The sequence below is a fragment of the Molossus molossus genome, unplaced genomic scaffold (assembly GCF_014108415.1).
Source record: "Molossus molossus isolate mMolMol1 unplaced genomic scaffold, mMolMol1.p scaffold_m16_p_12, whole genome shotgun sequence".
In the NCBI taxonomy this organism is placed as follows: domain Eukaryota; kingdom Metazoa; phylum Chordata; class Mammalia; order Chiroptera; family Molossidae; genus Molossus; species Molossus molossus.
Window position 1 is genome coordinate 81,717,260 of NW_023425347.1, and position 15,330 is coordinate 81,732,589.

Consider the following 15,330-nt stretch of genomic DNA (forward strand, 5'->3'; position numbering starts at 1 on the left):
GACACAGCCTCTCGCCCCTCCCAATGCCCTACATCTATCTGCGGTTATACCTGGAGACCCCAGCAGGTGGCGCTGAGGCTCTCTTTTCCCCAGCGCTGGACTGGACTCCAGACCCCAGAGGACCCTGTCCCTCCCTCCTTTTCTTCCCAGCAGGGACAGGAGTGGGTTCTGTGACCTCTAGATGATCCCTCTCTTTCCTGTTGGCTCCTGAGAGGAGACCTAAGGAGACTCCAGTTGCTCCTGCAGGTCCTGGGTTGTCTTTTCCTGCCTGGTGGGTGAGGGGGTCCCTAGGGGCCAAGCTGCAGCTGGTGGGGCGGGGCCGAATGGGGCGGGGCGGGGCGGAACGCAGCTGCCAGAGAAAGAGCAAAGAGAAAGGAGAAAGGGAGAGAAAGAAAAACGAAAAAGAGAGAGAAGAGATAAAGGGCAGAGAGAGGTGCTCTGGTTCCCAGGCTCCTATCCCAAACAGGTTGACCAGGGGACTGCCCTCTGGACCAGGGTCCCAACAGAGACTTACCCAGGACAAGGTATGTGGCTGAGGAAACCGATGGGGCTGGGGGAGTGTCCTGCTAAGCAGAGCAGGCCTGAGGGTACTGACGACGGGCTGGCCAGATAAATTCCGCTGCTCAGCAAGAACCCCTGAGCCCCCTCCCAACTCACCTCTTCCAAGGAAACCAAGTAGAAACTTGGGAGGCAGTGCAAGGAGTCCTTGGGATGAGCATTAAGAGATGTGGGCTTTATTGCTGCTCTTGACTCACTGTGAATTTGCACTAAGCTCTTTCCATCTCTGGACTTCAGTTTCTTAATCTAAAAGGGGGAGGTGGGAGATCTTGAAGATGGTTCTGTGAGTGGACTTTGCAAGGTGTCCCCTTGCAAAGAATTAGCCCTTCCAAGGGCCTCTGGAAGACCAGAAGGCCTTTAAGGTCCAAAGGAATGCCCCCATAATGGTGTAATTTCAGACAGGAGGGAGAAGGGTTCATTTGGAGAGATGGATGGCCCTTCTGTGACAGGGGCCCTCGGGCCCTGGTCTGTGCCTCTCTCCTCAACCTGTTTCTCAGGTTCTCCGAGTGGAGAGTATCACAGAGTGGGGTTGGGGGTTTTCCCTAGCTGTCTGGTATTCCAGAGATCCTCATTTGGAAGAGGATGGTTGGGTACAGGATGAATGCATTTCTCTGGCACTCCAAGATCAGAAAAGAAGTGAATTGGATAGGATGGTGTGTGAGATTGTGGTAGGGACAGTAATAGGCATATGGATGTCCCAGGGTAATGAGGGAAGGGTCATCCAAGCTCTTTTATTAACTGCGCTGCTTGCCCTGGCTCCTAAGCCCCTGCACTTGACAGTCATTAGCTCATTCACCGCTTTCAGCGTTCAGCCTGCCAGAGTGAAGGGGGGTGGGGGGCGGGCTGGAGCCACTCCTCCCTCACCCTGCTCTTGGAAGAGATTGTTCCAGATTGTTCTCTGGGTAGAAAGGATTGTTCTCTGGGTAGGCACAGGCAAATTCTAGGATCTCAGGGATCCTAGGGTGACTGAGTTCATTTTAGGTGGGGAGACATCTGTGTCAAGCATAGGTTTGAGAATCAAATCAGCCTGTGTTTTAAAATCCTGGCTCTGCTGTGGGTCCTGGGGCAAGTCAAGTAACCTTTCCAAGCTGCAGTCTCCTGTGCAAAATTCCAACAGTAGAGCAAGGCCTTGTAAGTGAGAAGTAAGTGACATAATGCAAGTAAAGCCCTTCCCACAGTATCTGACACCTAGTAGGTGCTCAGTGTTACTCTCCTCATGGAGATAAAAATGGAGGCCCAAAGAAAGGGAAGGATTGGCTGGGGGGTCACAGAGCTAGGCCCTCCAGTGAGTCAGAGCCCCCTTCCCCCACCCCATGGTAAACACTGAACACCTACTGTATGCACTCAGCACTTAGCCCGCACTCTTTGTGCACCCCATCCCTGGTGTGATTACTCCCCTCAGCTCACTTCGGCCCCAGCTAGCAAGGCCTCCTGGTCTGGGGTGGAGTGAGGGTGGGACCCTCCCGTGGGACCCCCCCAGGCCAAAGAGTGAAAGCAGCACACAGGAGCATCTCTATAGCACTTGTCCTTCTCCCTTGGGAAAGGGCAGGAATGGGGTGTGGGTCTGGGCTGTGTGCAGCGGGGAGAAGGGCAGCGAGCCTGGGGCTGAGCCCTGTGGGGCGCAGAGAACCCCGTTTGCGCTCCTGCACCCGCGAGAGGGTGGGGGCGGCCAGTCGACGAGCCCCGCAGACCTGGCGGCCAGCCGAGGGGGGAGCCGGGGCGGAGGGCGCCCTCGGCCCTCACCCCGCCCCGCGCCTCTCCCCGCAGCGGGGGCGCCCCGCCCCCCGGGCGCCCGACGTGGACGCGGCCGCGGCCGCCGCCGCCACCGCGCGGGAGTCGCTGTCCGCGGAACCGACATGCAGGCGGCGCGGGGCGGCGCGGGGCGGTCCGGCCGGGCGGGCCGCGGGCCGGATTGCGAGCGCCAGCGGCCGCCGGGCGCCGGAGCCGCGTCCCCCTGCGCCGCCCCGGGTCGGCCGGCGGGAGCCGCCGCCATGCCCCTCGGGCCGCCCCGCGCCGCGCTCCGCCTGTGGCTGGGCTGCGTCTGCCTCGCGCTGGTGCAGGCGGGTAAGGGGGCCCGGGCGGGGGCTCGGCGCGGGCCGGGCGGCGGGAGTCCTCAGTTCCCTCCCCTGCTCCCTGGGAACCCGTGTCTGTCCCTTACTGCTCCCTAACGCCACCCCCAGCCTCTTCCCTGCCTTCTTGACCCCCAGACCCTTCCTCCAAGCCCCAGTTCCCTTCGGGCCGTCCCAGTCCTGGGGTCTAGGGTCTTGTGACCCTCGTTCCCCTCACACCATTGCCCTGAGCCCAGGCCTTTGCCTCAGGTGCTCTAGCTCCCTTCTCTGGCCCGGGGAGCAGCTGAGGACACCAGTCCCCCCCAGCTTGGGCCTCCCTCCGGAGCCCTGCAGGCCAACTCTGCAGGTCAGAGCCGGATGGGGCCCCACTGTGCGTGAGCACGTGTGAGGAAGATAGGGACTGGCACCGACAGCACCCGGTGGGCGCAGGTGGCCCCCTGAGCCCGGTGCAGTCAGTGTCTGGCCGGTCCCGTGGGGCCTGGCCTCATCCTGGCTGCTGTTGCCTCCTTCCTCTCTGCCTCTATCCATCTCTCCGTGGCTCCCTGCTGTCCCTCTCGCTACTCCCATCTCTGTCTGTCTGATACCTCACTTGTCTGCTGTCTGGATCTGTGTCTGCCACTACTTGTCTGTGTCTCCCTCTCTCTCTTCTGGTCCACGTCTGACTTTGTCTCCCCTTGGGCCTTGGGTCCACTCATCTGTGGGGTGAGGGGTGTGGCTCGGACCCAGGTCTTCCCATCAGCACCTGCCCCTTGTGAGATGCAGATGCTGAGAGACACCACTGCCCCTCTGCTAGAAGGTTCTTCCTTCCCTGGCCTCCACCGCCCCCATCATTTCCTCCTACTCCCCCTTTCATCCTCTTCCCACATCCAGAAGGCCCTACCCTGGACTCTTGATTCTCAGCTGAGAGGCCCTGCTCTGAATGACCCCACCTTCCCCTACCACCTCCCCACCTGCCTCTTGGAGCTTCCGCAGTCTGCTTTCTGCCTGGGTCACCACAATACTAAGGGGTTCTCCCTTGATCCTAACTCCCATCCCAGGGCTCACCCCAGCCTGGTTCTTCTCGACCTCTCGGTCTTTCCCCTTTCCTCAAGGTCACGCACTTGCCAGTGCAGTACTGTAAAAGAGCACTGGATTGGGATTCCTTTGGCCTGTTTTTCATCAGACTAACCTTCAGCTCCTGAACCCTGGCCACCTTTATCTCCCCCATGCCTGTCCCCTCACCTCTTAACGCACTGCCATTAAATCTGGTCTTGGCTCAGTTTTAGCTTGCACCCCTGGTAGGGCCTGTTGTGGCCATCTGGGGTGCCCGCCCTGGACACCAGGAGCCTGGAGCCTTCCCAGCCTGGCCCTGCAACCCACTGAGGAACTGAGGTCCTTGTGCCACCCCCATGGAGGCCTTGGTTTTTTCTTCCCCCATGGCATGGCCTTCCCTAGGTTTCCTCTCATGAGGCAGTGGGCCTGGGCCTCACAGCAGGGGTTGCTCAGGCTCAGGTGCCTCCCCACCCCCAGACAGCCCCTCCGCCCCAGTGAATGTCACTGTCAGGCACCTCAAGGCCAACTCTGCAGTGGTGAGCTGGGATGTCCTAGAGGATGAGGTTGTCATCGGATTTGCCATCTCTCAGCAGGTAACCCTCCGGGAGGGAAGAACACCTCAAGATAGTAGTGGTGGGTAGGGGAAGAGAAGGGGAAAGGACTGAGGAGCAAGACTGAGGGGCAGAAAGTTGCACATATGGCTTGAAAGGGGGGCCCCAGAGGGGTTCAGGCAGTGAGGGAGGTCTCTGGAGCCTGGGAATTAGGAGTGTGTGAGATTTGAACTTGGCTCCAGTTCTCACAAAATGTATGGCTTTGGGCAACTTCCCTAATCCCTCTGACCTGTCTCCTCATCTGTCAAGTGGAAAGAATGATATCTGCAGAGATGATGGGATGCATAAGGAAGACTATGTATGCAAAGGGCTTAGCATGGTAGCTAGGTGAGCCCATTAGTACCACTGGAGAGGTGGCAGAGCGGGGTGGTGACTGGGCACTGAAAACAGTGGGCTGGCTCTTGCCTTCACAGAAGAAGGACGTGCGGATGCTGCGCTTCATCCAGGAGGTGAATACCACCACCCGCTCATGCGCCCTCTGGGACCTGGAGGAGGACACGGAATACATCGTGCACGTGCAAGCCATCTCCATTCAGGGCCAGAGTCCAGCCAGCGAGCCGGTGCTCTTCAAGACACCGCGCGAGGCCGAGAAGATGGCCTCCAAGAACAAAGGCAGGCTGGTCACTGTTAGGAAGGGGCGGGTGGGGAAAGGGCTGGTGGGGGCCAGAGCAGTAGGAGGTTGAGGAAAGCACTATCTTCCCCTCCCTCTATCCACCCCTCCTCCACTGTCAAGTAAAGTGGTACCTGAGAGAGAGGAGGTCACTCAAGTGACCCAATACAGCGAGTATGTAAACACTTAATTTTGGATTGTCCAAGTAGCCGTTAGCACGTTCTAGAACCTCTTTTTGTTAGATGTGTGGGCACCTCTAGAAATAAGCACCTGATATCTTGGGCTTGGTCGCAGAAGAGTGGCGGGGGGAGGAAAGGAACCCAGACCTACCATTTCTGTCCCCACAGATGAGGTGACCATGAAGGAGATGGGGAGGAACCAGCAGCTGCAGACAGGCGAGGTGCTGATCATCGTTGTGGTCCTGTTCATGTGGGCCGGTGAGTCTGGCCTCCAAGCCCTTCTTCACTTAACCTCTGGGAAGTGGAGGACCCTGACCAGACCCCTCTGTCACAGAAACGAAGGGTAAGGGGCTTGGAGATAGCTAAGAAATCAGATTTTCTAAGTTCTGCCTGGGACAGCTCTAGGGACCAGATCCGATCCCTTCTCTAATAGCCCTCACCAAAAAAATAAATGAATAAAAATAAAATAGCATATTGAGAGCTGCCTTGTAGGATTATAGGAGTATTTTCTCTTCCCCTCCCTCAGGCTCCTGGTGGTGACACGTCCACAGCCCCTTTGCCTTCTGGCCACAGCACAGCAGCCTGTCCTCCCTCCTGTGGGTTCCTGTGCCTCCAGGTGCTGCAGGCCTGGGCAGCTCAGGCTTGGGACATGCTCACCCTTCTGGACCGGCTCTGACACCGCCTCCATAAAACCTCCCCGGTCCGCCCACTAGAATGTCACTCCTGCCTCGATGCCTCCACAGCACACTGTTTGCCCCTCTCTTCAGTCCTTCTTAGATAAGTTAGTTGGGTTTATATCTCTGTCTTTTCCCACTTAATCTGTAAGCTCCCTGAGGATAAAGATAAAATTTTATTTTTGTACTCAACCAGCATTTTTCGAACAGTCACTTCATTCCATATAGTGCTACATTCCAGACAGCGCATTCCAGGGAGGGCTGCAGCCACAACTAAGAGCCTCGACCCGCAAGCAGCTCCGTCCGGGAGAAGCCAGGCCCCGACTTAACTATAATTCAGTGAGATGAGTGCTATAATGGTACTACGTATGGGAGCAGAGGAGAGGGAATTAATTCTGGGGCTAGGAGTAGAAAACAGGAAAAACACAAAGAGCAGTAACATGGGACTTGAGCTTTGCAGGGTGAATAGGAGTTCACCAGGCAGCCAAAAAAAGGAAGGAAGGGTGTTTTGAGTACAGTATGTTCAAGAAACAAATTAAGCCCGGCTGGTGTGGCTCAGTGGTTGAGTGTCGACCCATGCACCGAGGGGTTGCCGGTTCGATTCCTGGTCAGGGCACATGCCCAGGTTGTGGGCCCGATCCCCAGTGGGGGGCATGCAGGAGGCGGCCAGTCAATGTTTCTATCTCTCTCTCTGCTTCTCCTTTCCTCTCTCTCTCTCACTCTCTGATACCAATAAAGAAAAAAAAAGGAAAAAAGAAAAAGAAACAAATTAAGCTCAGTCCGGCTCAGTACAGCAGTGACCCAAGAAAGAAGATAGAAAGTAGGGGAGCAAAGGATGGCGAGGTTGTGGACTGGAGTCTGCTTTGAGGGACTTGGACTCGCCACAGCTGTAGTAGCATGGTGGGTGAGGGGCAGGCTGTCTCAGGTAGAAGAATTTGGAAAAAAATATTCCATAGGCACATAGAAAAACAGGCACTTGGAAAAAAGCAGGAAAAACAAAGGGCTGGACAAAAGAGGAGACTTGCTTACGGTGCATTATTAGACTTGGCATGGATACTATATACATAAATCATAACAATGTGAACACAGTGAATGAGCCCAAAATCATCATGTAATTCTGTTAGGACGATGGGGAAGGAAGCAGGGGGAGTTGTTAGGCTTAATCTACTGTTAGAGTAGGCAGCTAGGAAGATAGGAGCTGGGAAATGCTTGGAGGGGATACGTGTGAGACATAACAAACCGAAATTAGACAGTGGAGGGAGCAGACCCCTGTGTGAGGAGAGATCTAGAGTCGCTCTAGACTGTGGTCAAACTGGTGGCATAACACCTGAGTGAGGGAGCCTTATAGCTTGAAGAGATATATATATATTTATATTTTAGAATTAAGGGAGGGGGAGACTTACTTAGGGGCACTTCAGCTTAAGGGTATAAATACCCCAAATCTCAACTAAGTGGGGCACTTGGTTTCAACCAGCTGAGTTGCCCACTCAGACTATATCTGAGTGTATTCCTTTTCTACAAATAAATTCTCAGCAAAATGCTTTTGCTGCTGTTTGTTGTCTCTTATTTGAATTTGTTCCTGCAAGAAGACAAGAACAGGCCACAGAATACTGTCTCTGGCCACAGGCTATCTCTGGCCAGAGGCTACCCTGACCACCACTGACACTAACATGGTGAATATCTAAAACACACAGGTCAAGAAATAACCACTATAAATCAAGTGTAGAAGTAAAAATGGGGAAAACACAAAAACTGGAGTTGGCTGCCTTAATACCATCCAACTTTCAAAAGTTATTATGCTCATGTATTATTAGTTTAATAACAATAAGCATTTAGCGGAGGGCAGGCTCTGGGGTGCACATCCCAGCTGAACCCCTGAGTGGCCTTGAGTAAGTTATCTAAGCTCTGCATCAGTGTCCTCACTCCTAACCTGGGGATGATAATAGGGACCCTCATGTGCTGTGAGGATTGAGCTAGAATATGTCAGCACACAGCACAGAGCTTGGCACATGGTCAACACACTTGTTTCTATTTTCCCCTAACGGAAAAGGGGAGGATTCAGAGGTTTAAAAGAAGGGAAGGGAGGAGACATGATCATAAGGCATGTTGTAGGAAGACTAGCCCAGCAGCAGTGAAGGGGATGAGTGGTAAGGGGGCAGGTGGGCACAGGAGCCAGAGCCAGAGGCAGGCTGTGGCAGGGTGCAGGTGAGAGACCATCTGGAGCTCAGTACCTAACAGGAGCTCAGCAAGTGCTCATGGGAAGGAAGCAGGTGGGCAAGGACTCTGACTGTTCTCCCTTGTCCCCCTAGGCGTCATTGTCCTCTTCTGCCGCCAGTATGACATTATCAAGGACAACGAACCCAATAACAACAAGGAAAAAACCAAGAGTGCGTCAGAAACGAGCACACCAGAGCACCAAGGCGGAGGTCTTCTCCGCAGCAAGGTGAGGGCAGGACTTGGACCTGGGTGGGTAGCCCCATGGCTCATGCACTGGGAGTCTCTGGACTGCAGAAGGGGTCAGCTCAGGGTCTGGCATGGTTACAGCTGGGCAGAGCCAAGCTTGGCTGTTGCCTGTGTGACCCAGGGGACACTGCAAATTGATTTTGGATCCTCTCCTTTTGCAGGGTGCCAGGGGCCAGTGGGGGCTGAAGAAGCGGGGGACAGTGAATGGGGAGGGCAGAACTTAGCTGGTGTGAGACAAGAGAGGGGTTTCTGAGCTAATTTCTGCTCCTGCTGCGCTGTGTGACCTTGGGCAGGTGCTTCATCTCTCTGTACTTTCATTTCCTCTTGTGTAAAACAGATATGAAACCTTTTCAGTGCTGGCTCTGAGCAGCTCAGAAGACAGTAGAGAATGTGAGAGGATCTCATGGTTCTGACGATGATTATCCAACAAACATCTGGCCTCTCTACATTTCCTTCTCCCTCCGTCTCCTTACATCCTCTGGCTTACTGTCCTCTCTTAGCTTCACTCTCTCTGGCGCACTTTCCTGAAGCCTCTATTAACCCCCATCTCCAGAAGCAGTTCAACAATGTCAGTGGCCGAGGCTGCGCTGAGAGGCAGATCTGCAGGATGTGAGAACCAGCCAGCGGATGGCTCTGCTGGGGGTGGATTGGGTACCGGGGCAGTGAGTCCAGGACCCAGACTTGGCCATTCAGCTGAGTGAGGCCGAAGGCTGAGTTTGAGAAGGCAGAGACAAGACTCCCAGGCAGGGCTACTCCTTTCCTTCCACACGGGACAAGAGCCCGGCTTTTAGGCTGTAGCCCCGCTGCTCCCTTCCTTCTCGTGTCCTCTGTTTCCAACCTTGCAAGAGGTCTATTCAATTAGCCCTGGCTGCTTCTCTCACTTTTTTCCTCCCAGTTTCCAAACAAGCTCTCGGTGAACATCATCGAAGCGTGACTACCTGTCTGCAGGGAGAAGGATTTCATTTTTCTTTTCTGCTGGTCCCCAGGTCCACGGGCACAGGGAGAGGGAAGATAGCGGTGGAGGGGGAGGCACGGCTAGCTGCACAGTTCTCTCTTTCCCTGATGTCCTAGTCTGGTGAAGGAGGCTGAACTACAAACCCAAATTCTGCAAAAAATAAGCCACAAAACTTGAGGGCTGGCCCCATTCTGGAAAAGGCAAAGCTGCATGAGATGCAGCCTTCTTTATGCCTCGGCTGGTCTCCTGGACTGGCTTCCTCTCTGAGAAGATGCACAGAGCTTCTGGGAGGCGACAAGCATCTAGACTGACTTAAGCTCTTTCAGACCAAGAACCATCAGGGAAGCCATGGGGCTGCCGGCCGAGCAGGAACATGGCTGCCATCGAGCCTTTTCTGGATCCAGCCATCAAGGACTTGTTTGTGGTGTGATGCACAACCTTGTGTGTGTGTGTGTTTGTGTGTGTGTGTGTGAGAGATGTTATGTTTTGTCTCTTGGAAAACATAATTGAAGGGCTTCACTCCAGAGGGCAGAGGGATTCCTCGAGCTGGTTGCCTGCATCTTCTCATTTCTTTGGCCCTTATTTTGACTGTAAGACCATCAGTCTGGGGTTTTAAGAAGAAAAAGTAGGAAAGACACCTGGAAGGTATTGGCCCCATTTCTTCAGGAAAAGTCTCTTGGAATTGTAACAGTGTTGGCTTGGACACTAAAAGGTACGTTTCCTTGGGACATCCTGAGGGCTGCTAAATCACCACTGTAGTGGAAGCTGCTGGAAGGCAGGCCTGAGCCATTCAGTCAGGAGTCGTGGCCTCTGGGGTCTCCATATCTTACCATCTCATCCAGGGTTCTGTGAAAGCTACCCAGGGTCTTCATGTCCTTCCCTAAAGCCTGTATGGTGTGAGGTGACAGGTCTCTCTCCACTGCCCCTTTCTGGTTAAAAAAAAAAAAAAATGGTGCTTGATAAGGGAAGGCAGATTCTTCTCTAGGACTGACAAGTTGTGGCTGCTGAATACCTGCACGGAAGAGATGGACCTCTGCATCTTCCAGTGGTGGCTGAGGACACGCGTATGGGAGGACCGCACCTAGCACAAGCCTGGCCCACAGTAGGCGCTCAGTGAATACCTGTTGAACTGAAGAGCGATAGCCCCCAAGCCGGAGAGCTGAAAGCCATCACCCAGTGACCACCCCTTCCTTCCGGTCTACAAGAGCTCTCATGGCGGGGTCAGCCACCACTCTGCTTTGCCTGAGTGTGGAACATGGGGAGGGAGGAGAGACCGGGTAAAAGGCAGATGTCAGCAATACTAAGGGCTTCCTCATGGGAGGGCATGAGGTTTCACTCATTGTCTTGTGACTTCCATCCCTGCTGAATGGGCTGCAAGGCCAAGGCTCCTTAGGGGAAAGGTCCTTACCTCTGATCCAGTTAGAGCAATAACCACTTTTTAAATGTAAAATAAAAAGACAAATGAAAAGGCACATCCTTGTCTTCTGGTAAATGCCCAAATGTTGCCCTCTTTTTCTGGCAGTTGGCAGCCAGTCAGTTCTCTCCCCATTTTGGCCTGCAGCTTCCTAGGGACATGCCTGCCAACCAAGCTGGAGTTGGAAGGGAAATCTCGAACAGATGGGGGTGCACGTGTAGGAGGAGAAAAGAGCTGCTCCATCATCCTATTACTGAGCCCCACCCCCGCACCCTAACCCAAGCTTGGGCTGCCTCACCATATAGGTATGCAGGCTGGTGCTCAGTTTTTAAAACAAAGGGTTTTCCCCTCAATGGGGCTGGGTGCCTTCCCTGGCCAGAGGAATCCAGTTCTGTTTCCCCCAGGGGTGCGGAGGGAAGTGAAGAGGAACTGCAGAGGCTGCTTGCTGCGGCTCAGTGTTCACAGCATGCAGTTCTGGGCTGTTAAAGGAACATCGCTATGGTCCCCACAGCAGGCCGGAAGGTAGAGGAATGGTACCATTAGCCAATGAGCAAACCAGTAAGTGGGGCACCTCGAACACTTCAGTCAGAGCTTGGAGAGAGTCAGGTGAGTGGGTTAGGGAAGGCTGTTGTGGGATGTTCTGAGAGCAGAAGGCAGGCAGGTCTTTGAGGCTGAGTGGGAATCAGCACACAGAACTCTAAACTGTACCTCAAAGAGGTACTTCCCATGTCCTCAGTGCTCACACGGTGCAAATGGTGGAGAAGCCCCCTCGTCAGTATCAGGTGTGGACAGTGCCAGTGGGGTCCAGGAGGCACTGCTAATGGGAGTTTCCTGTCTCCCCCTTATCTGTGCCTATAGTACAGCAGCTGAGGGTATGAAGGGAGAAGAGTGAACAACACTTTTGCCTTAAACTCCATTGCCTTTAACTACCTCCCTACATCCCCATGTTCTTTAACGACGGAGTTTTCCTGAACCATCTGAAGTCAACAGAACCCTACAGCTACGACTTTGGAAGTGGTCCTTCTTCACCACTCACTCAGATCCTCAGATTCCTCACAGCCTGGGAGGGGCCCAGGCAAATTCTTTGAGACTGAGACCTGACTGGCAGACCACAGCAGGCCTGTGGGAGGAATGCTGGACTGAGGCAGGAGACCCTGCCTTGTAATGCATAGAACACCTCAGGCCAGTTACTCAGGGGTGGGAGAGAGGAGGACATGGTTTCCTCATCTGTCAAAAACAAAGGGGTAACAACAGAAGATTCCCAGACCCCACCTACCACCTAGACTGGGAGCCAAGGGTCTTTCTCACAGGAACAAGAGGGAAACCCCAGGGTTTGGGGAAGGGCTGAGTGTTTCTGGGGCAGGAACGCTTTTCTCTTTGTAATCCTGTCCCCTCAGTCACTAGCTTTTCAGTATGAGGCTCCTCTAGAACCCACTTGTAAGATCTAATTCAACCCTTTACAGAAATATGTAATAGTTCACCAAACATCAAGTGATGTTTCAGACTTCTATTTTCTCACTTTCTTTCCACCTGTTTGTGACAGTTTTTGGATTTTGCTTTTAAGAAGTAGCTTCCAGCCCTGGCCGGTTTGGCTCAGCGGTTAGAGCATTGGCCTGCGGTCCACAGAGACCCGGGTTTGGTCCCCTCGGGTGGCAACCACTCGATGTGTCCCTTTCACATTGATATTTCTCTTTCTCTCTCTCCCTCCCACTCTATCTGAACAAAAAATGGAAAAATGTCCTCGGGTGAGGATAAAATAAATAAATAAAAGAAGTAGACTCCAGCCCTGGCTGGTTTGGCTCAGCAGTTGGAATGTCGGCCTGCGGTCCAGAGATACCTGGGTTTGGTTCCCACTAAGGGCATGTACCTTGGTTGCAGTTTGTCCCCGGCCCTGGTTGGGTCGTGTGGGTGGCGGCCACTCGATGTGTCCCTTTCACGTCGATGTTCCTCTCTCTCTCCCACTCTATCTGAATGAAATATCGAAAAATGTCCTCGGGTGAGGATAAAAAAAAGAAAAAGTAGGCTCCAAGCCTGGCTGGTGCAGCTCAGTGGTTGAGCATCTAAGAGGCTGCCAGTTCGATTCCTGGTCAGGGCACATGCCTAAGTTTTGGGCCCAATCCCCAGTGGGGGGCATGTAGGAGGTGGCCAATCAATGTTCTCTCTCATTGATGTTTCTATCTCTCTCTTCTTTCCTCTCTCTCTAAAATCAATAAAGAAAAAAATATTTTTAAAAAAGTAGCCTCCAAGAACAAATTGTTTACATAAATAGGACACCATCCCCCCAGCTCCAATCCCACCAAACTCCATCAGTTCCATATTCCCAAACTGTCAAATGATACTTGCCGCTAAATTGAAGATCTTCATATACAAATAGTTCCTTAATGATACATTCCAGGACTGTCACATGGACTCCTTTGAAGATTGTCCAAATGATTACATTCCATCCTTTTAATGGGTACCAGGGAGGGTCAGATTTTCTGTCTATGGCATGTTCCAGTTGTCATAGGGGGAGGACAGGTGGGGAGGATTGACAAGACAGGAGCTTGTTCATTTAGGAATTCCACCACTGACCACTTGATACTTCCTGTGACAAGTGGAAATTTTTTCCCAGACAGGTGCTTTGGCATACAAAGCAAACATACCTTAGAATTAGTTTAGGAATAATTGTTTTCTCTCAGAAGAGCGGAGAACTCAGCTTTCTAGTTTTAGGTGCTTGGGGTTTTTTCTTCCTGTATTAACAGGAAGAATGTTTAAAACAGGAAAATATTTTAAAGAATGATCTCATTCCTTTTAGAGAAGGTCCTTTCCTTCTCCTCACTTTTCTATAACATGAAACAAACTAAGGGTAAGGGATACCACCATTCCAGAGAATCCAGCCTTGTCTCTGAAACCTTTGAAGTGAAGCCTATGGCCACACCTTGCTGAAAGTGGAATGAGCAATTACTGGACAAAGGACCACCTACCTGACAGGAACAAAATAGATATGTACAGGTCAGAAGCACCTCAGATTCAGACAAGAATATCAAATAGCTGAGTATTTAGTAAGTTTTATGGAACCTTTTGCTTGGGCTGTAAAAAAATATACTAGACAAAATTTATAGAGCAGCAGCACAGAAAAGCCTGTCAAACATGTTGCCACTTATTTTCTCAGCAGGAGCTGTGTTTTAAAAAGCACTGGCTAGCCCTGGTCAGTTTGGCTCAGCAGTTAGAGCATCAGCCCACAGACTAAGAGTGATGGGTTCAATTCCCAGTCAAGGGCACACACCATGGTTGCGGGTTCAATCCCTGGCCCTGGTTGGGGCCCTCTGGAAGGCAACCAATCAATGTGTCTCTCTCACATCTCTCTCCCTCCCTCCCTCTCCCTCTTTTTAAAAAAATCAATGAAAAAATATCCTCGGGTGAGGATTAAAAAAAATATATATATAGGTGCCGAGCTATTATTGCCTTCCCTTTCATCCTTGTTCCTGGGGGTAAGTTGAAGCTTAGGTTCACAAAAGGGATCTAAGGAACATTGTCTCCCACATCTACCCATAGTTATCCAACCTGTACCCCAGATTCTAGGAGCAATTTCTGAAGAACAAGCATCAGTTTTGTACTACAAGTTCTATTTCATGTCCCTTTCAAAGGGAGAATGTCCCAGGATGCTCAGCTTCTTGCTTAATCAGGGCTAACTCCGGAAAGGCAGCAGAGGCACGGAGGTCAATCACACAAACATGGGAAGGAATGCAAGGCAATGCCTGTCTGATCAGGCTGAGCCATCTTTCCCCTCTGCAAAAACAGCAGCAGTGATATTTCAGGCTCTCCCTGTGTCAGGCTCCTGACATGCACTATATGTAGCTGCAAGTCCCAATCAATTTCAACATTTCTTAACTGCTGAAACGCCTTTGTTAACACTGTAATTTACCCTGAAAAGAATAAGGAGCATGCATCCTCGCCTCCCAGTACCACATTCTAACTGCCACCCCCTCCCATACCCCACTAACTTACCTACGCAAAGGAGGAAGTAACCCTCCTTCAAAGCCTGCAACAGACGGTCACAGTACATATGCCACTGATAAGAACTTTTATTTCTTTTTAATGACATTAAACACAACTGCTACAAGAGAAAAAACATGATAAAGGGGAGGCACCAAACTTGTTTCATAATTGATCCTGACAAAAACTCAAATAAAGCAGGGCCTGCATTAGATGCAAAACTACAGGTTATTTCAGGTTCTTTACTTGTAAGTAAACTATATAAACAGCACATTTTTACTCTGCTTTATCAATACCCTGTGGTGAGAATGTCATCATGGATGAAGAAAGCTAGGTAGGCAGTTAAATGTACATAATGTAAAATACAGTAAGAATTCCATATGAAACACTAGACTTAGAGGCCAACACCGAATATGAGATACACATCTTTAAAAACATATTAAAACTCCAGATTTCACCCACTACCACCTTTAAGGCAGGCATGCTTGATAATAAATTTTCTTTGGCTTTGTTTTTTTACTCCTTAAAGAATATCATGTTAACTGCTAGAGAACAGTTCTATCCTCCTCCAATCCAACAGATTTAATTAAGCTGCTAAAGCTTTGGAAAAACAGAATTATTTGAGCAAAGAGGAAATGTGATTGTCACATTTTATAGTTAACCTGTCACTCATTTGATTTGGCAAAGGCAATGCTCCCATTACACATTCAGACTTAAACCCTTTTGTACCAGTAAGGCAGGAACACGAGTCCTAGAGTTTTGCCTAATCAAAACACTGTCCCTTCACAAC

The 15,330-nt window shown here is 51.6% G+C and overlaps 1 protein-coding gene across 1 annotated transcript; it reads left to right on the plus strand.

The window, feature by feature from the left end:
* The first annotated feature begins 2,414 nt into the window (after positions 1–2,414).
* FNDC5 (fibronectin type III domain containing 5) lies at positions 2,415–9,292 on the plus strand. Its single transcript, XM_036256813.1, has 6 exons — positions 2,415–2,622; positions 4,137–4,252; positions 4,684–4,882; positions 5,228–5,317; positions 8,043–8,176; positions 9,268–9,292. Exons 1-6 carry the CDS (start codon positions 2,415–2,417, stop codon positions 9,283–9,285), a joined length of 765 nt encoding a protein of 254 aa, XP_036112706.1. The 3' UTR covers positions 9,286–9,292.
* Positions 9,293–15,330: the final 6,038 nt, after the last annotated feature.

Coding starts and splice junctions, on each gene's coding strand:
- FNDC5 (XM_036256813.1), top strand. CDS start 2,415: ATGCAGGCGGCGCGGGGCGGCGCGGGGCGGTCCGGCCGGGCGGGCCGC. Junction 2,623..4,136: donor CCTCGCGCTGGTGCAGGCGG/GTAAGGGGGCCC, acceptor CCCCACCCCCAG/ACAGCCCCTCCGCCCCAGTG. Junction 4,253..4,683: donor GATTTGCCATCTCTCAGCAG/GTAACCCTCCGG, acceptor TTGCCTTCACAG/AAGAAGGACGTGCGGATGCT.